General features: G+C 39.3%; 1 protein-coding gene and 1 long non-coding RNA gene across 2 annotated transcripts in view; one reads left to right on the forward strand and one right to left on the reverse strand.

The window, feature by feature from the left end:
- XCL1 (X-C motif chemokine ligand 1) overlaps positions 1–22,200 on the forward strand; it is a 123,419-nt gene that overhangs the window by 97,604 nt on the left and 3,615 nt on the right. Inside the window, exon 3 of the mRNA XM_021668031.2 lies at positions 20,934–21,081. Within this exon, the coding sequence (XP_021523706.1) occupies positions 21,021–21,081 (61 nt within the window). The 5' untranslated portion in view covers positions 20,934–21,020. The remainder of the gene's footprint in view (positions 1–20,933; positions 21,082–22,200) is intronic.
- LOC105711766 (uncharacterized) overlaps positions 1–22,200 on the reverse strand; it is a 157,034-nt gene that overhangs the window by 25,125 nt on the left and 109,709 nt on the right. The gene's annotated exons all lie outside the window — the stretch shown is intronic.

The raw sequence follows: 22,200 nt of genomic DNA on the forward strand, positions 1-22,200 counted from the left end.
TTAAACTTGGCAAGAACAAACCTTACAAATGGTGCCGGAAACCCCGGGAGGAGTTGTAAGACCCCTCCTGGGGGAAACTGACTCCTCCACACAAAGCCGGATCGGGGAGCCACCGTTTCACCACAAGGTAAGACTTCTGTTGCCCACCACTCCACCTGCTGTTCTCTGGGAGTCCCTGTCTGAAACCGCTGAGGTGTCAGGGATTCCTGTTGAGGGTCCAGGACTGAAGTCCGGGACTCCGGCACTGTGGGTCTGGGACTCCAGCTTAGGACCTGAGTGTAAGAGGAGATGTCCCTACACTCTTGTCCTCTCCCTGTGAGGGGTTTTTTAGGGTCAGGAATTTGAGGGAGATGTCCCCACTTTCCTAAACCCTCACCAGTGACTGAGGTGTGGGTACTCAGAAGCCCCATTCAAGCAGCCCTGACTTACGGCAGAGCCAAACCCCCCGGCTTATACCAAAATCTTTATTTTGAACTAGCCCATTGGCATAAAAGGCTCCTGTTAAGTAAGAAACTGTATTTTCGGTTTCTTTCTTTTTCTGTTTGTTTCTCTCTCTTTTTTTTCCCTCTTTTCTTCTCTCTCCCTATCTTATATGTGATACTGTCTTTATTGTAGCCTCTAATTTTGCCATGTGGCAGATAGCCCTAGCCCTGTCTTTTTTTGTTTTCTTCCTGATTACAATCATTGTAAATGTGCAGGCTTTCTGGTATTTTCATTCCCGCTCCACTCTCTGTTCCTCTTGCACCACTGCTCAGGTGCTCCTAGCCAAAGAAACCTCCTCTACGCCTTTAGCCCCTCCACCCTCTTCCTCTTCCTCTTCCGACCCTGATGCGCCTGAGGAACTCTCCTTTCTGCTGGCCCGACCCAATAATCCTCTGCCCTATGACAGACCTCAACCTCCCTCAGCTCCTTCACCTCCTAATTACAAGCTGGCCTCTCCTGTTAGTGCTCACACCTGCTCGCACTGTGCTCCTAACGACAAAGCCTCCCTCCTTTACCCCTCCGCGAGGTGGCTGGAGCAACTGTGTGAGAAAGTTAGAGCCAAGATGAAAGGTCCCAAGTGTTGTGTGGATGTAGGAGTCCTTTGTTAAAGTGAGAAATTGTACCTGTGGGGCAAGATGAGCTTTTTTGTAGCCACCTCTGCAGACGGTGGTATGAACAATGGTCTTCTGCCTTACCTGATGGCCCTGGATCAGTATCAGCTGGAGGAATTCAAGCTTTGCCTGGAATCCCTTACGCTGATGGACTTCTGGTTGGCCCCCCAGGGACACTTCCCGCATATCCCCTGGGCAAACTTGTGAGCTGCTCACCCCTTGAATTTGTTTATTCTTTTGGACGAACACTTCCTAAAAGGTCAGGCATGGAATGTGGCCCTCGGCATCTTCCACACAATGAATCTGACCTCTACAGCGCCTCCTAGCAGGCATGCAAAGCGCAGCCCCGAAGGTAGTTAATTATGATAAGCTGAGGGAAATAACTCAGGGCCCTACTGAAAACCCCGCCACCTTTCTCAACCGACTAACTAATGCTATGATCCTCCATACCTGGCTGGATCCAGCCTCTTTAGCGGGGGCTACAGTTCTAGCCACCCACTTCATCTTCCAGTCGGTGGCTGATATAAGGAGGAAACTTAAAAAGCTGAGGAGGGCCCCCAAACTCCCATATCGGACCTGGTAAACATAGCATTTAAAGTTTTTAATGGCTGAGAGGATAAGGCTGAGGCCACCCGACAGGCCTACTTATGGCAGAAGGTAGGCCTCCAAACCCAAGCTCTTGTAGCAGCCCTGAGGCCGGCAGCCCCCTCCAGGCCCTGTTTGAGATGTGGTCAAGAGGGACATTGGGCCTGGCAGTGCCCCTGTCCTCGTCCACCTCCCGGACCCTACCCAAACTGCAAACAGATTGGACACCGGAAGGTTGATTGCCCGTCCCAGACCACAGGCCCACTCCCCGCACCTCTATGTGAGGAGCAGGCCGGTCCACAGGAAGCAATCCCTTTGCCTGAATTTCTTGGCCTTCTGGACAACTGATGCAGCCTGGACTCGAGGACCCCCATCACCCTTGCCGAGCCAGGGTAAAGCTGCAGGTAGCGGGTAAGTTTCCTTCTTAGTGGATATGGGAGCTAACTATTCTTTCCTACTCAGGGCCTAGCATGCCTTCCCAGGTCTCAGTCCTTCTTTACCATTCCTCTACACTCTGAGTCTTACTTTCTCTTTGAAAATCCTTTAGTCAGCCTTCATCCCACTTCTCTACTCGGCTCGGCTACTTTGTTTCCTCTTCCATCCCATTCTCCCTCCCCAGCCCATTCCTGTCCTAAACTAATGGATACATTTGTTACACCTCGGGAGGGCCTGTCTAACCTTCCTCTCTCTAGCCCAGACCTTACCTTTTCACCTCCGGGAGGATACTTTTGGTGTAATGGGACCTTAACCAAGGTTGTAAGTGCCTCTCTCCCCTCCCTCTGTGTGCCGGTTACTCTAGTCGTCTCACAGTTGGAGGTATACGGGCAAGCTGAGCTCCTGTCTCTCCTTACGCTTCCCTCTGCTCCCTGAAACAAACGAGCAGTCTGTCTTCCTCCCCATAGTTGTTGGTCTCTCTCTCTAGCAGCAGCCGGACTCGGGAGCGGTGCCCTAGGGTACAGTGTCACTTCAGCCGCCTAACTGGAAGATAAGCTCCATGTGGCCATTGAAGCGTCGGCTGCCTCTCTGGCCTCCCTCCAGCGACAAATCACGTTGCTAGCCCAAGTAATTCTCCAAAACCGACGGGCCCTTGACCTATTAACGGCGGAAAAAGGAGGTTCCTACAAGCTCGTATGCGAGAAATTGGATGAGTGGCTGTCAATCAAATGCTGCTCCATCCCTTAGTCCAATTCATGATCGAGGCACCAGCCAACTGACCTGTCCCCCTTACTTCACCCCTATTCAGCGGGAATTAGAAAGAGCGGCGCCCTCTATCATCAAAAGGTCAGAATGTAAGGCCAGTTGCCTTGCCGGGAGCTCGGACGCACACCCCCACCTTTTTTCCGAAAGCTCAGACATGCTTGGGCATGTTCCCTTCTCCCCTTCTCGCACAGCCTGGCTTTCCCTTAAAGAACCCAGTATGCAAGCAGGGTCTTGTGATTCTAGCCAATAGCAGCCGAGTCTTTCTAGCCAATAGCAGCTGAGTCTTTCTAGCCAATAGCAGCCGAGTCTTTCTAGCCAATAGCAGCCAAGTCCTGTATGCAAACAAAGGCTTGTAACCTTACCCAATAGTAGTCCTGCTCTCCCACAACCAATCGAGCTCCTCCACTCCCTATAAAACCCCACATCTGAGAGGAGTCCATGCGACTTCTCCGGCCCCTCTTGTCAGACGGCAGAACCTCACCCGGGAGCCTGAATAAACCCTTTATATTGGATCTTCTTGTGTTGGCCTCAGTTTCTTCCTTTTAAACTCAGCAAGAACAAACCTTACAGTTACCATTTATTTTCTCATTTCCATAATACTTCAAGAGGAGGAATAAAGAACTTAATACATTTGGCAACTTCTTATTGGAAGCATATTTATGTTGCCTTAGAGATCTGAGTTCTTAGTTGCAAACAATGAAACAGGCTTTAACCGGGAGTAATTCTCAAATCACACTTTGTCTACAGGTGTATCTTCACAGCACTTATCCAAGGCACAGCTTGGATTTTAGATACTGCATGGGTCATACTCACTAGGACCCCTGCTATCATGACTTCTGAAAACTCAGTGACTATAGCAATTAAGACAGTGTGGTATTGGTGAAACAACGGACAAATAGATTGCTGGGACAAAAATAGCTCAGAAATTGACCCATACAGATATGGTCAACTGATCTTTGCCAAAGAAATAAAGGCAATTCATTGGAGAAAGGATAGTCTTTTCAACAAATGGTTCTGAAACAACTAGACATCAACACAGAAAAAAATCTAGAAACAGATCTTTTACCTCTTGACTCAATTAACTCAAAATGCATCATAGGCCTAAATGTAAAATGCAAAACTATTAAACACCTAGAAGATAACACAGGAAAAAATCTAGATGCGTTCAGGTTTGGACATGGTTCTTCAGATATGAAACCAAATGCATCTATCCATGAAAAAAGAAAGTTGATATGCTGTTAAACTTCATTAAAATTAATTATTTTTGTTTTGTGAAAGACACTGCCAAGAGAATGAGAAATAAACCACAGAGTGGGAGAAATATTTTCAAAAGATGTATCTGAAAAAGGACTTGTTGCCCCAAATATAGAAGGAACTTTTAAAGTTCAGCAATACAAAAACAAACAACTTGATTAAACAACCAGTGCAAAAAATCTGAATAGACACCTAACCGAAGAAGATATACACATGACAAATAAGCATAGGAAAAGATAGTTTACATTATACCTCATTAGGGAATTGCAAATTAAAATAACAATGGAACACCACTACATACCTATTAGAATGGATAGAATCGAAAACGCTGACAACACTAAATGCTGATGAGGATGTAGAGCAACATGAACTTTCATTAATTATTGGTGTGGTTACAAAATGGTATAACCACTTTGGAAGACAGTCTGGCAGTTTCTCATAAAGTTAACATGGTCTTATTATATGATCCATAAATTGTGTTCCGTGGCATCTACCCAAAAGAGTTATGTCCACAAAAAAACTTGTGTCCACACAAAAACCTACATACATACATTTATAGCAGCTTTGTTCATAATTGCCAAAATTTGGAAGCAACCAAGGTGTTCTTCAATATAGGTAAATATATAAACTGTGATATATCCACACAATTGAATGTTATTCAATGCTAAAAAGAAACAAGTTATTCAAGCCATGAAAAAACATGGAAGAACCTTAAATGTATATAACCAAGTGAAAGAAGCCAATCAGAACAGGCAAAACTATGGAAGCAGTAAAAAGATCAGTGGTTACTGGAGGTTTGGTGGGAGGGAGGGAGAAGTAGGTGGGGTGCAGGTGATTTTTAGGACAGTGAAACCATTCTGTATCAATGCTAAGAGGGTAATACGTGTCATTACACATTTGTCAAAACCCAAAGAATGTATAGCCCAAAGAGTGAGCTTCTAATGTAAAGTAGGGGCTTTGAGTTACAATAATGTGTCAGTCATTTAATCGGTTGTAACAATTGCACCACTCTGGTAAGGGATGCTGATAGTGTGTAAGGCTATGAGTGTATATGAGGTGAGTGGGTATATGGGAAATCTCTGTATTTTTGCTTAGTTTTTCTGTGGACCTAAGCTGCTCTTAAAGATAAAGTCTATTAGTTAAAAAACACAGAAGCAAACAAACTCCATGACTCTTGTCAACAACCATATAGCTTTCTCCAAAAAGAAATTCCATGTGGAGTCTTTTTTCTCTTTGATCTCTTCCAAATCCAAGCTTGCAGAGGTGGTTTAATTGGTTCAGTCTAAGTCACATGCCAAGGGTAAGGGATGAAAATGGAGTTCTGGATTCTACTTTGGGGAAAAGGGCTATCATATGGAAACTTCCATAGACATTGGAAGCCAGACTGTCACTATTGTGGCAAATGTCCGCTATAGACACTCATGTGGAAAGAGAAAAAAAAACCCTACATTAATTTTTTAAATAACTAATTCCATTACAGGCACAAAAACCTAATGATTAATTAAATTTTTTCCCCCCATTGGAAGGAAATAAAGGTCTTCTCTATTTTGCTATTTGCTTTCTTTAGTTTCTATATGTTCACCTTTTCTGGGGGTGGGGGTGGGGATTCTTGCAGAAATGCCTTAAGTACACCTATAAATTTTTCTAACTGCTTTTGATACATTTACTTCTAGGAACTGTTTACTAAGTGAGTTAGCATTTCCCCTACTAACATTTTGAGCACAAAACAAGTAAAGTTTATGTATTTATTAAACTTCTTTCATGTCTGTTATACAAAGCCAATTGCATTTTTGGAATAGTCTTTAGCAAGATTCCTTTGGCTTTTTCTGAAAAAACACAGATGCCAGAGAAATATTCAAAGATTTTTTTAAATGTTAGGTTTATCAACTAATTATATTAGTGGAAGGATGATTTCATCTTTGGCTTTTACAATAAACTCAGACATGAATGAACTTGGTGATTCCAATAGGAAATAAAAAATACAAGCATTAAGGAAATTCCTACACCAGGAATAACATAAAAGACAAAAAAGAAAAGAGGAAGGAACAAGAACATAAAAAGGGCAGGCTCTGAGAGAGTAAAGGTCAGTGTAATTGTGGTGACTGTCATCATCACTATAGGTTTCGTTTGAGACCCAAAGAAAAAATAATCATGATCGTAAAGAGAAGAGGAAATCCTATAATTAGCAAAATCAAAAGATATTAATAAAACCCCAAATCCCAACTAATGCTATAAAAAATGGTCAAAGGACTTGAATAGACATTTCTCAACGGAAGATATACAAATTACCACTAGATATATAATAAGATACTCAATATTATTAACACTGGGGGAATTCAAATAAAAACCACAATGAGGTATCATGTCACACCTGTTAGGATGCCTATGATCAAGAAAAAATAGATAACAAGTGCTTACGAGGATGTGAAGAAATGGGAACCCTTCTACACTATTGGTTGAAATAGAAAATTGTATAACTGTTATGGAAAACAGTAAAAGATTCCTCAAAAAATTAAAATTTTAAAAATTTAAATTTAAAATAAAAATACCACATGATTCAGCAATTCCATGTTTGGGTATGTATCCAAAAATATTGAAATCAGGATTTTGAAGAGACATCTGAATTCCCATTGCAGCATTATTTACAATAGGCAAGATAGGGAACAACCTGAATGTCCATTTGTCCATTAGTAGATGAATGAATAAAGAAAACATAGCATTTACGTACAATAGAATATTATCCAGATTTAAAAAAGAATGAAATCTTGACATAAGCAGAAACATAAGTAAACTTACAGAATGCCTATGCTAAGTGAAATAAGCCAGGCACAGAAGAACAAATACTGTATGATTCCACTAACAGGAAGTATCTAAAATGGTCAAACTCATAGAAACAGAGAGTAGAATGGTGGTTCCCAGGGTCTTAGCAGAAGAGGAAATGAGAGTCACTGTTCAACAGGTATAAAGTTTCAGCTATGTTTTTGTTTGCTTAATTGAAGTCAGTTGGCTGTAAGTATTTGGGTTTATTTCTGGGTTTCATATTCTGTTCCATTGGTCTATACGCCTATTTTTATACCAGTACCATGCTGTTTTGCTGACCATGGCTTTACAGTATAGTTTGTAGAAAGGTAGTGTGATGCCTCCAGATTTGCTCTTTTGGTTTAGTTTGGCTTTGGCTATGTAGGCTCTTTTTTGGTTCCATATGAAGTTTATGATTATTTTTTCTACTTCTGTGAAAAACGATAGTGGTATTTTGATGGCAATTGTATTAAATTTGTAGATTGCTTTTGGCAGTACTGATTCTGCCCATCCACGAGCATAGGATGTGTTCCCATTTGTGTCCTCTATGATTTCTTTCAGCAGTGTTTTGTAGTTTTCCTTACAGAGGTCTTTCACCTCCTTGGGTAGGTATATTCTTAAGTATTTTATTTTAGTTTTGCAGCTATTTTAAAAGGAATTGCGTTTTTAATTTGATTCTCAGCTTCGTTGCTGTTGGTGTTTAGCAGAGCTACTGATTTGTGTACATTAATTTTGTATCCTGAAACTTTGCTGAATTCATTTATCAGTTCTAGGAGCTTTTTAGAGGAGTCTTTAGGGTTTTCTAGGTATATAATCATATCATCAGGACACCCTATTTAACAAATAGTGCTGAGATAACTGGCAAGGTGCATGTAGGAGAATGAAAATGGATCCTCATCTCTTACCTTATACAAAAACCAACTAGAGATGTATCAAGGACTTAAAGTTAAGATCTGAAACTATAAAAATTTTAGAAGATAACTTCAGAAAAATCCTTCTAGACATTGGCTTATGCAAAGACTTCGTGGCCAAGAACCCAAAAGCAAATGCAACAAAAACAATGATAAACAGGTGGGACTTAATTAAATGAAAGAGCTTCTGTACAGCAAAAGAATCAGTCAGCAGAGTAAACAGACAACCCACAGAGGGGGAGAAAATCTTCACCATCTATACATCTGGCAAAGGACTATCATCCAGAATCTATAAAGAGCTCAAATGAATTAGCAAGGAAAAAAACCAAACAAACAATCCCATCAAAGAGTGGGCTAAGGACATAAATAGACAATTCTCAAGAGAAGATAAAGAAATGGCCAAGAAACATGTGAAAAAATGTTTAACGTTACTAATGATCAGGGAAATGCAAATCAAAACAACGATGTCATACCACTTTACTCCTGCAAGGATGGCCATAATCAAAAAATAAAAAAATAAGAGATGTTGGCATGGATGTGGTGAAAAGGGAACACTTCTATGCTGATGGTGAGAATTTAAACTAGTATAACCACTATGGATAACAGTGTGGAGATTCCTTAAAGAGCTAAAAGTAGAACTACCATTTGATCCAGCAATTACACTACTAGGTATCTACCCAGAGGAAAATAAGTCATTATATGAATATGGAACCAGCCCAAACCCTCTTAAATCAACAAGTAGATAAAGAAATTGTGGTATATATGTACAATGGAATACTACTCAGCCATAAAAAGGAATGAATTAATGGCATTTGCAGCAACCTAGATGGAACTGGAGACTATTATTTTAAGTGAACTAACCAAAAAATGGAAAATCAAACATCATATGTTCTCACTCATAAATGGGAGCTAAGCTATGAGGATGCAAAGGCATAAGAGTGATACAAGGTCTTTGGGGACTCAGGGGAAGGGTGAGAGTGAGGTGATAAGTAAGACTACGAATTGGATGCAAATAAAAACCACATTGAGATACCATCTCATGCCAATTAGAATGATAATCATCAAAAAATCAGGAGACAACAGATGCTGGAGAGGATGTGGAGAAATAAGAATGCTTTTACACTGTTGGTGGGAATGTTAATTAGTTCAACCATTGTGGAAGATACTGGCTATATACCTAAAGGATTATAAAACATTCTATTATAAAGACACATGCATACATATTGCAGCACTGTTTACAAAAGCAAAGATTTGGAACCAACCCAAATGCCCATCAATGATAGACTGGATAAAGAAAATGTGGCACATATACACCATGGAATACTATGCAGCCATGAAAAAGGATGAGTTCATGTCCTTTGCAGGGACATGGATGAAGCTGGAAATCATCATTCTCAGCAAACTGACACAAGAACAGAAAACCAAACACTGCATGTTCTCACTCATAAGTGGGTGTTGAACAATGAGAACATATGGACACAAGGGAGGGGAACATCACACACTGGGGCCTGTTGAAGGGTGGGAGAGCCAGGGGAGGGTTCGAAGGGGGTGGCGGGATTGGAGAGGACTAACATAAGGAGAAATACCTAATGTAGATGATGGGGGAGTGGATACCTATGTAACAAACATGCACGATCTGCACATGTACCCCAGAACTTAAAGTGTAATAAAAAAAGAAAGTTCAGAACCATAGTTTGAGGTTTTCTGTCACTTACGAATAAAAATATCATAATAGGTTTAAAAAAGACTACAAATTGGGTTCAGTGTATACTGCTTGGGTAATTTGTGGGCACACCAAAATCTCACAAATCACCACTAAAGAACTTACCAATGTAACCAAATACCACCTGTTTCTCTAAAACTTATGGAAATAAACAAGTTTTTAAAAAAAGTTACGTAAGATGAGTAAGTTCTAGAGATCTGCCACAAAACCTTGTGACTATATATGGTTAACAATACTGTATTTTGCACTTCAAAATTTAAGAGGGTAGATCTCATGTTAAGTATTCTTTTATATATATATATATATATATATATTTATTGCACTTTAGGTTCTGGGGTACATGTGCAGAACATGCAGGATTGTTGCATAGGTACATACATGGCAATGTGGTTCGCTGCCTCCATCCCCCAGTCACCTATATCTGGCCTTTCTCCCCATGTTATCCCTCCCCAACCTCCCTACCCAATAAAACAGACAAAAAACAACTAAGGAACACACAGACACACACAGACAGACACACACACACACACACACACACACAAATAATAAAAGGGAAAGGTGAATTGTAAAAGCCTAAGCAGCCAAGTAGAATATACAACTTTTCCAGGTATTAAAGAGAAGTTGGTATGAATACAGCTCTACATCTATGGCTTATTATTAAAGATATTATAATACCATATGATGAAATTGTGGGTATTCAACAAAATTCTTTAAAGGAAGATGCTGATTAACACTTTGAATTTTTAAAAAGTTGCTCAAGGAATGCCATTTACAGAATAGCAGGAAGTAGATGTGATTGAATTGTGTGGATTTCTCAGGTGGCACTGAGGGTTCTCATTCATCTCACTTGGAGGTCTGTCCTGGCCAAATGCACTGAGGTGCAGAGAGGATCAGCAGAAAAGGAGCCACTGAGGAGGACGGAGTGAAGACTCAGGTGCAAGCCCGAATCCACAACATGAATCCTTCACTTTACCCTTTGTCAGAATGAGCCCTGTCTTGCATAGCTGGAAAAGCAAGCGAAGAAATGTATTAATCTTTCTCCCTGATATACAGCATATTGCAGTTTTGTTTGTGCTGGCCTTTCTTCTGACTCTCACTGGGCCCTGCTGAGGGATGTGCCAGAACAGAAGTTTGTTTTGTGACATTACCCATCACTCTAATTTGTTTTTCCCTTCATAAAAAAGTCTGCATAACTTTTAAGGTCTATTCTAGCCACTATCTCTTTTGATCTTTTTTCCTTGTATTCTTTGTCATACTGGGATAATATCAGTGTAAAGTAGCTCGCTTCATGTTAAATTGAGGAGAGCTTCTGCTTTTAGTTCTTGGAGGAAAGAAGAAAATGACAAGACAATTAGTTTATATTTATCTATTCAATCAATAAATATTTCTTGAATTCCTACATTTTAAGCGCTGAGAATTCAGAAATAAATTAGAGTCTCAAGTCTCCCAGACATTACATTCTAGTAGAGGGAAAACCACAATACACAGTATATAAAAATGTCAGGTGATGATGGTAAGAGCTGTGAATTACAGTAAAGCAGGTTAAGAGAAACTCTGGGAATGGGGAGAAGCTGCTATTTTTATGAAGTGATGAGAGCAGACTTCGGATAAGGCAATACTTGATGAATTTGCTTCTAGAATCAACTCTGAAGCGCCGTTCAGGTTCAGTTCAATATCATATACCCTTTAAGGTAATGCTTGCACTTTAAGTATTCTTCTAGGTTCTGTGCAATAGACTACTGGCTGAGGCACTAAAACTAAGTAAGCCTCTGCCATCGAGAATTTATTTTTCTATTTTGCTCTACCAGAAAAAAATTGGAAAAATTTCAGTAAAGATTAAAATAAAAAATAACTGTAGTCAATCTGAAAATTAGGTAATGCATAGCACTCCATGCCCTCTTATTCTACCATAAAAGCGGTCTTGTATTTGTGACTGATCTTTTCATTGGGAAGATGAAAATGTCTTCCAGCTTGACATCAATCATGTTTCTTCCTCCTGATATTTCAGACATGGGGAAGAGGCCAAGTATGGGAAAGCAGAGAATCATAGACCTCGCTGATTCCATAAAAATCAATCATTGTTATTCATAATAATAAAATAGGCCAGATGCAGTGGTTCACGCCTGTAATACCAGCACGTTAAGAGGCCGAGGCAGACAGATCACTCGAGCCCACAAAGATCCTGGTTAATCTGGTTTTACAGTTCAAGGAATAACAATTGAGAGATATCTGACATGGCATCAATCTTCCAGCCAGCTTCGTTTTTATACATTTAACCTTTGTATACCGTTTAAAGAAACCAGTCTGTATGAAAGTAAGAGACTGCCTTCAGCGAACTTCCTGGAGGGAGCTTACGCTCCAGAGATGTATAGACAGGTGTACAAAGTTTAGAGAAGTGCATATTCTTACTGCTGAGTAGTCCATGGTTGAATGAAAAGGGAAATAATTTAAGGACCCATCAAGAGGGGTGTATCAGTTAGTGGTATATCAAAATATCTGACAGTATAGGGCACTGTGTAGTAGCTCGGGCTTGGAGTCTGGTAGACCAGGGTTTATATCTTTATCACTGCCAAGCTTTGTGATTTTTAGTGAATTACTCTTTAAGTTTCAATTTTCTCATCTATAAAATGTAGACAATAGTTCTACTTATTTCATTATTTTTTTAAGGATTAAATAAATGGGTTAATGGCCTTTTGTACTTAGCACAAAGCCTCCCGCATTGTAAATGTACAATAAATCTGCAGCCATTGAATGCTGTAGAAAGATTGTGAAATGATATACATGGGCATATTTACCTAGAGTGCTGTTTGGAAAAGGGTCCATCTATTATGGTTAAGTGGTTATTTCTGGGTAGTGGTCTTTGGGTGAACTATATTTTCTTAAAAATATTTTCTATAATGCCTGGATTTTCCTTACAGTAATCATACTGTTTTTCTAAGAGAAAATACAAGAACACTATTTTAATTTAGGGAAAAAAAGATGTGGAATTTAAGAGATGTTGTGGGCACGTTTCAAAGAAAAGAATAATCACAGTAATCTTGCTTTATGTTTACCCTTTAGAAACTTGAACCGCAAGCGCACCATTAGATGAATGATAATTGCATTGCTACGACGGGTCATGCTAGACCTCATCTGCTCTTTGATCTAGATTACATTTCCCAGATGCCACTTTATTCTCTATTCTCTCACTCTGTCCTTGCTTCTAGATTGGGACCAGATAACTGGTTCTCACCCATCATATGGGACCAAAGAATACATGTCACTTCTAGATAAGAGGAGATGTGCCATACTCTCTCATTCTTCATCCTGCAGCTGGAAGAAAAAGACTCCCAGGCTTTAGGAGATGGTGTCATTCAGAGGTGGAAACAGCCTAAATTCCTGTGTCACTTTCTGGAGGAGAGCATTCAAGACAGGCAACTGATTAGGAATATCTGCATTGATTTTCTTAGTCTAATCTGAATGATACAATTATATATCATCTATATGAGTTTACATGTGACCTTCTTCTATTCAGTTAATTACTTTGTATGATACGCCACCATTAACCTACCTTCAACTTGGGCATTTGGACATTCTAAGTAACTTACATTTAATAATGCTCCTTTCCTTTGAAATTCTCTAAGTATGTATCTAGGAGCAGGGTTTGTGGATCTTCATGGTATACAAATGCTCAGCTTTATATGAAAATGCCAAACTGCTTTTCAAAGTGTTAATACCATTATTTCCAAAGCCAGAAGTGATACGTGCTGCTTCATATCCTTGCAAAGTACTACTATCCGAGTTCTTAATTTTGACCTCTTTGAATGGGAAGAAGACGAGGGTCACACTGTGGTCTTGACTTTTGCTTTCATAATTACTAGTGAGCTTGAGGCAAGATACTTCTGAAGAAAAAGAATAAGAGGGCTTGCGTTACTGAAAACTAAAGTTAAGTTATAATGGTGCTAGTGGAGGATGGACAGATGGACCAGTGGAGCAGAATAGAGACCCTGAAATGAATGCACATTTTGTGGGGGTTTAATATATGAAAGGTAGAACTATTCAAAAACCAGAGCCAGAAATGTTGGACGCATAAAGAAAAGAAAGCCTCTGGATCTCTATCTCATAGTCCATACAGAAATGAACACTAGAAAAATTGAAAATTTAAATGTCAAATGCAAGACTTTAAAATTTTTAGTAGAAAATAGAGGTAAATCTCTTTCTGACTTTAGAGAAAGGCAGAATTTATCAAAGCACAAAAATCATTAACCACAAAATAAAATAGTGCAAATTAAACTATATTAAAATTATATATTTTTGTTCATAAAAGACATCATAAATGTAGTGAAAGACATACTATGAACTGAGAAAATACTGCAACACCTATGACAAATAATTAGTCAGATAAATATATAAAGATTCTTTACACACCAGTAAGGAAAAGATAAATTGCCTAATAGAAAAATAGGAAAATTATACAAACATGTTCTATAGAAGAAGAGATCTTTATATGGATTATACATTATATATGATGAAATACAAAGTAACTTTTCAGATAAATTAAGATATTCAGACCAGAAAGTCATAAGAAAGAGAAAACATTGAGTTTCTTTCACTTGTACCCCTCAAGTTTCTGTCCTCTTCCCTCGACAATGAATGCTTTCCTTCAAAAATGGATTTTCCCATTCCACTGTGTGGTCACACATGCATGAACAGAGCTGATATTCCAGAGCACTAGACTTTGCAGATATAAATGTTGATGTTTTGGGGAGGCAGAGGCTGGTGGATCATGAGGTCAGGAGATCGAGACCATCCTGGCCAACATGGTGAAACCCTGTCTACTAAAAATACAAAAATTAGCTGGGCATGGTGGCACGCGCCTGTAGTCCAGCTACTTGGGAGTCTGAGGCAGGAGAATTGCTTGAATCAGGGAATCGGAGGTTGCAGTGAACTGAGATTGTGCCACTGCACTCCAGCCTGGCAACAGAGTGAGATTCTGTCTCAGAAAAAAAAAAAAAAAGTTGATGTTTACACATGCATATGCTTGCCTACACTCTCTTGCAGTTACATACCACATATACTTGCATTTAATCTGGATATAGAAATTGAGCAGCTCTTTTATGCCAGGTATTGTACAGGACTCTGAAGAAACAGCAGTGAAAAAGATAAAGTATTCCTGGAAAAAGACAGACATTTAAAAAAATCAACAAGCAAATTGTTGTATTTGAAGATACCAATGAGAACAGAACAGCAAAAATAGATCAAATGATACCAGAACGGGCATGTTTACAAAGTTTTAAATTGTGTGATCAGAAAAAGCCACAATGAACAGCATTTGAGCAAAGAATTGAAGGAGGTGAGGGTTTCAGTCGTGCTTACATCTGAGGGAGGAGCGAATCAGGCGGAGGGAATGGGTAAATGCAAACACTTGGAGTCAGAAGCGTGATTGACATGTCTGAGAAACAACAAGGTGGCCACATAGCTACAGTGATGTAACAGGGGCAAAGAACAGCAGGGGAGGATGTCAGAGAGCGAATGAGAGAGTCGAGCATAGGGCATAGGTACTTGTAAGCTCTTGCAAAGACTCTGAATTTAACTCTTAAGAATGGAGAGCCATTGACGGATTTCGAGTGGAGAAATGACACGATGTGACTTACATTTTCGAATGGTCACCTTGGTAGATGTGGTCACTTGAGGCAAAGGAGGAAGAGGCAAAGGTGGAAGCAGAAAGACCCGTTAGGAAGCTATTGCATGACTCCACTAATCCAAGTGAGAGATGATGGTGGCTTGGCATAGAGTGGTTTGTGGGTAGTGAGAAGTGTTTAGGTTCTATTTTGAAGACAGAGAGCCTGCAGTATTTGCTGATTGGGTGTAACATCTATGAGAAGGAGTCAAGGATAAAAAATATTCATTATGACAAGTTTCCCTCAACTGATTGTTGTCAACCAATGTCCACCCATTAGCGGGTCATGCCCACTTTGCACTAGGTTTCTGCTTTCTTGTCTGTTATTTTATTCTTCCCCAAAATAGATTCTAGTGTATGCTTTGACAAACTGAAAGTGAACAATTCATTCTGAGAGTTTAACAAATTCCATGTCAGTATGCTAAATAAAACTTCAGCCATTAGTCAAATTGTCAATTTGATTGAAAACGTGAGAAAGCCTCACGCACAATCTCAACTTCATGCCTTTATTTTTTACTTCTTTTTATTAATTTTATTTAAAGAATTGAAAGATAAAATTGTATGTATTTATTGTGTACTAATTGATGTTTTAAAGAATATATATACATTGTGGAATGACTAGGCCTAGCTAATCAATATATACATTACCTCACATAGCTATCATTTTTTTGTGATGAGAATACATTCACTCTCTTAGCATTTTCAAGAATACAATGTATTTTTAATTATAGTTACCACATTGTATAATAGATCTCTTGAAGTTATTCCTTCTATCTAGTTAAATTTCTGTATTCTTTGACCAGTATCTCCCTAACCCAACCCAACTCTTCCCAACCACCCCAGCACCTGGTAACTACCATTCTGTTTTCTGTTTCTATGGAATCAACTTGTTCAGATTTCACATATGAATGGGATCATGCAGGCTGATCTCACTTAAAGTAATATCTTCCAGGTTCATCCATGTTTTGGCAAATGAATGATTTCACCCCTTTCTTGGCTGACTAGTACTCTATTGTGTATATGTACTGCATTTTCTTTATCTAGTTAGGTTGATTTGGTATCTTGGCTATTATGAATAATGTTGCAGTAAATGTGGGAGTGCAGATGTCTCTTCGACATACTTATTTCATTTCCTTTGGATATATACCCAGTAGTGCTATATATCCAAAGTGCCGGATCATATGGTAGTTCTATTTGTAATTTCTTGAGGAACCTCTGCTGTTTTCCATAATGTGTAGTGGTATATATCCAAAGTGGATATATATATATATATATATATAAAATAGTATATATATAGTAGTGGTATATATCCAAAGTGCTGGATCATATGGTAGTTCTATTTGTAATTTCTTGAGGAACCTCTGCTGTTTTCCATAATGTCTATCCTAAGTTACATTCCTGCCAACAGTGTGCAAGAGTTCCCTCTTCTCCAATCCTTGCCAACACTTGTTATCTTTTGTTTTTTCCATCACAGTCATTCTAACGGGTGTAGGGTGATACCTCATTATGTTTTTTAAAAATTTAAATGTTCATGGTTAGGAAGACTCAATATCGTGAAAATGGCCATACTGCCCAAAGTAATTTACAGATTCAACGCTATCCCCATCAAGCTACCAATGACCTTCTTCACAGAACTGGAAAAAACCACCTTAAATTTCATATGGAACCAAAAGAGAGCCCGCATAGCCAAGTCAATTCTAAGCAAAAAGAACAAAGTGGGAGGCATCACACTACTGGACATCAAACTATACTACAAGGCTACAGTAATCAAAACAGCATGGTACTGGTAACAAAACAGAGATATAGACCAATGGAACAGAACAGAGGCCTCGGAGGCAACACAACATATCTACAACCATCCGATCTTTGACAAACCTGACAAAAACAAGCAATGGGGAAAGGATTCCCTGTTTAATAAGTGGTGTTGGGAAAACTGGCTAGCCATATGCAGAAAGCAGAAACTGGACCCCTTCCTGACACCTTACACTAAAATTAACTCCAGATGGATTAAAGACTTAAACATAAGACCTAACACCATAAAAACCATAGAAGAAAATCTAAGCAAAACCATTCAAGACATAGGCATAGGCAAGGACTTCATGACCAAAACACCAAAAGCATTGGTAACAAAAGCCAAAATAGACAAATGGAACCTAGTCAAACTCCACAGCTTCTGCACGGCAAAAGAAACAATCATTAGAGTGAATCGGCAACCAACAGAATGGGAAAAAATTTTGCAGCTTACCCGTCTGACAAAGGGCTGATATCCAGAATTTACAACGAACTAAAACAGATTTACAAGAAAAATCAAACAAGCCCATTCAAAAATGGGCGAAGGATATGAACAGATACTTTACAAAAGAAGACATACGTGAGGCCAACAAACATATGAAAAAATGCTCATCATCACTGGTCGTTAGAGAAATGCAAATCAAAACTACGTTGAGATACCATCTCATGCCAGTCAGAACGGCGATCATTAAAAAATCTGGAGACAGATGCTGGAGAGGATGTGGAGAAATAGGAACACTTTTACACTGTTGGTGGGAGTGTAAATTAGTTCAACCATTGTGGAAAACAGTGTGGCGATTCCTCAAGGACCTAGAAATAGAAATTCCATTTGACCCAACAATCCCATTACTGGGTATATATCCAAAGGATTATAAATCGTTCTACTATAAGGACACATGCACATGAATGTTCATTGCAGCACAGTTTACAATAGCAAGGACCTGGAACCAACCCAAATGCCCATCGATGATAGACTGGACAGGGAAAATGTGGCACATATACACCATGGAATATTATGCAGCCATCAGAAACGATGAGTTTGTGTCCTTTGTAGGGACATGGATGAATCTGGAAACCATCATTCTCAGCAAACTGACAAAAGAACACAAAATCAAACACCGAATGTTCTCACTCATAGGCGGGTGTTGAACAATGGGAACACATGGACACAGGGAGGGGAGCACTATACACTGGGGTCTGTTGGGGGGAAATAGGGGAGGGACAGCAGGGGGTGGGGAGTTGGGGAAGAGATAGCATGGGGAGAAATGCCACATATAGGTGAAGGGGAGGAAGGCAGCAAATCACACTGCCATGTATGCACCTATGCAACAATCTTGCATGTTCTTCACATGTACCCCAAAACCTAAAACGCAATAAAAAAATTTAAATTTCCCAGATGATTAATGATGTTGGACTTTTTAACATATGCCTGATTGCTATTTGCATGCTTTATTCTGAGAAATGTCTATTCAAGTCTTTTGCCCATTTTAAAATTGTGTTGTTTTCTTGTGAATGACTTGCTTGAGTTTCTTTGTACATTTTGCATATTAACCTATTATCAGATGTATAGTTTGTAAATATTCTATCCCATTTCATAAGTTGTCTTCTGTTTCCTTTGGTGTGCAGAAGCTTTTTAGTTAGATGTAATTCTATTTGTCTGTTTTTGCCTTTGTTTCCTTTATTTGCCTAGACCAGTATCATGGAGCGTGGCTTTATGTTTTTAGATGGTCATCTTTCACTTAATACACAATCATTGTAATTTTGGCCATTTAAATATAATTCATTTATATAAAAACTAATTGTTGAGCGATTATTACCTACTAGGCTTTCTGCAAGTGCCAGGGAATCCAGAGATAACAAAGGAATCTCCTACTCTCAAGGAGCCTGCCATCTAGTGGGAGATACAGGAGTGTAATTGAGTAGAACACAATGAGATTAGTTGCACAATAGCCTTGAGAACAGAACAAAGTTCTAAGAGAGCATAAAGGGGTGGCACAACTTAATTTTATCCAAAAAATTCAGGAGAACTTATACAGAGAGGAGGAGTTTACAAGTAACTATGTAGGGAACTGTCACGGGCATTTCAGTTAAAGGAAACGATGTGTGAGGAATGAGGAGCATGAAAGAGGCTGGCCCACAGGGTTGGCTGCACATGTATGTGTTTGTTAAGGTTTGGGAGTGTGTGAGTGAATGGTGGAAGGCGAGTCTGAAGGGAAAAGCAGTACCAGATCTTGAACATTCTTATACATGACAATGAAAGATTTGAAATAAATCCTGTAGGCAACAGAAGTTAGCAAAGAGGTTCTCAGTAGGGAAACGGCATGATGAAATTGAAGTTCTACAGAGATCACTTTGGCAAAGCTGCAGAGAATAGATTAGAATGGAGGAGATCCTGGATCGGGAAACCGGTTGGTCCACTGCGATTGGCCTAACATTTGAGCAGTATGGGAAGAACTACTTAGAAGATATACTTAGTCCAGTGTGGCTGAGAATGACATGTGGGTGGATAGCAATGAGTCTAAGATGGTCCCTCTATATCTGTATTTGGAAATTAAATGGAAGCGAACACATTGCTCCATGCTAAGGAGTAATACAAGGAGAAGCAGTTTGAATGGAAGATGTGTCCAGGGTTCAAGGACTGATTGTGTAGCAAGGTAGAAATCATTCAAGAGCCAATTTGAAATTTAGAATAAAGTCTGAAAAATCAAACGTGATTAGTGGAAAGTCTTTTAGAGGTTAACCTATAACTTTTATGAAAATGTAGGAATTTATTTTCATTTCCTAATAACAATGACAAAACCTTTAACTACACATATATTTAATAAATACATTTTATAGCTACCTATGTAAAATAAAGAACAACCACCATACAGACTCAGGGACTGAAAAGTTCCAGTGCGGTCAGTATATTTGAATCCTACTGGAAGCCTTGCAAATTAAAATTACATTTTGGGGAGACTATACGGCAATATATAATAAGAGCTATAAAGATGATCGTATCATTTTACCCAGTAATCCTACTCCTGGTTATTAAAGGGAAGTGATTCAGTGTATATTAAGGAAATCAACCTTATAGTTCTGATATTAATAATAAGTTATAAGAAAATGTTTAATGTGTATGTGTATATATTCATTCAAAGTAGAAATACAAAGGCTAAAAAAGCGAAGATATTTAAATTGGTATTCAAACAATATTTAAAATGACCACAATTATGAGAACACATGTATGCCAATACAGTCACTGGAAAAGTATTAAAAATGAAAACTGCCAGATGATAAGATTATAAGTTGGTATAGCACAGCTCTTCGAAAGCTTTTATAAACGTGTGTGCTAAGTTGTAATAAAGCAAACATACGCACATAGACGTGCTCAAACCATTATTTAATTGTTTCTTGGGTACCTGGGGAGATTGGTTGGAAGAAACGGGGATAACTTGAATAAGGGTGGCGGAGAAAAATGAGAAAAAAGGAAGCAAAGGATTGAGAAACTCAGTGCGGCAGCAGCCTCTCTCCGCCTCCTGAGAGAGTCAAAGGGTGGCACCAGGGGCTCATGATCCACGCTTGTGGAAGACCCATGTCACACTGGATGTCACATGAGGTGGGATGGAACACAGAGACCACCCCACCTCATTTCCTTTACAGTTTCCGCCCTGGGCCATGACAGCGAACAGCCCTTAGGCATGTCTACAGCGGAAGATCTGTATTCAGACCGGTGGCAGGAGACAACATAACCACATTTTGTTTTATGCACACATTTGGTTTCATTGACACATTAACCACACACAAAGGGGCAAAAGCCACAAGACTTAGTATGAACAGGGAAGAGGGACTTTTGTTTTAAAGAAAAAAGAAAGCATCAGTATTGCAAATATTTTCCGTGATCCTACACCCACGTTGAAAGCCCCCTCTCACTACAGGAAGCGTGCTGACCATTGGAGGACTATAAGAGGTCCTCAAAGAGCCTGATCCTCACTCTCCCTGCACAGCTCAGCAGGACCTCAGCCATGAGACTTCTCATCCTGGCCCTCCTTGGCATCTGCTGTCTTACTGCATACATTGTGGAAGGTAAGTCGAGAGGCTGTTTGTAAGATAAAGGCCAGGGAGGCAAGGCAGGTGGGCACACACTTTGGGTTTGGCTCAGGTTTTGACTGGAGTAAATGGCTTTTCCCAGATGAAGCTTAAACTTCACATGTGCAAAACAGGAATGATGGTCTTTGACTGTAGGGGCCTTCGTAAACTCCCAGAACAGGGAGAATTTTGTTAGTATCTGGGCTCCTACTTTTCCTAATTGGGTAATTAGGGTAAATTTCTTAACCACTCAGGGCCTATGCCTATTTATATATAAATTGAATAAAATAACAGACATGATCACCTGAGATTAAGATTAAATAAATATTATGGCCTATTTATTTATTTAATAACATCGGATTTCCTTACAGACCGTAATTGTTTAATTAATGTTAGCTCTGGATTAGAGGTGATGATTGTGAATGCACTTGTATCTTTTGTCTATTTAATATATAGTTTGATAAATCATCAGAATCTCTGCGAGTTCAGTCACAATGTGGGGATGAACTAGAGGATACATGTTCTGGAGCAAAGCAATGTTTTCAATACAAAACTAAGCCCCGAATGACTGGAAATTCAAACCCTCATATCCAGAAAATCAATATTACCTTCAAGTACTGTTATTACTGCCATGAATATTACTATTTATGAGAAATTTTCTGGATTTGTAAGAGACCATATTATAATAAATACTAACAAATAGATCAGCACCTTATACACAGTTCAATAAACCTGCAAGACACATCCAGATAAGATTTAGATATACCGAGCCCTTACCAGAGCACTCAGTAGATACTTCTGGAAGGATTACTTTTTCCTACGACGGAGTAAATCTGTCGACTTATTTGTGCTCTAACTGATAGACTTATCCTTTGGACTGTGATATATAATTAAATCATGGGTCCACAAGGGGGTCCATGAATAAAGGTGGCTGGAAGTCCTTGAAATTGTGTGTGAAACAAAAAAAAATTAATGATACAAAAAAGTTTGATTACTACACCAGGCGACATGCTGCTACCCGGCTGGCATTTTGCTAAGACAACAGGCCTACCATTTGAGGGAGACTCAGGTCTGGGTAGAGGGAAGGAAGCTGTGTTAGAGGCTGAGAGGAACTGC

This window comes from Aotus nancymaae, unplaced genomic scaffold, assembly GCF_030222135.1.
Source record: "Aotus nancymaae isolate 86718 unplaced genomic scaffold, 86718_ANA_hifiasm-v0.15.2.pri h1tg000108l, whole genome shotgun sequence".
NCBI lineage: Eukaryota > Metazoa > Chordata > Mammalia > Primates > Aotidae > Aotus > Aotus nancymaae.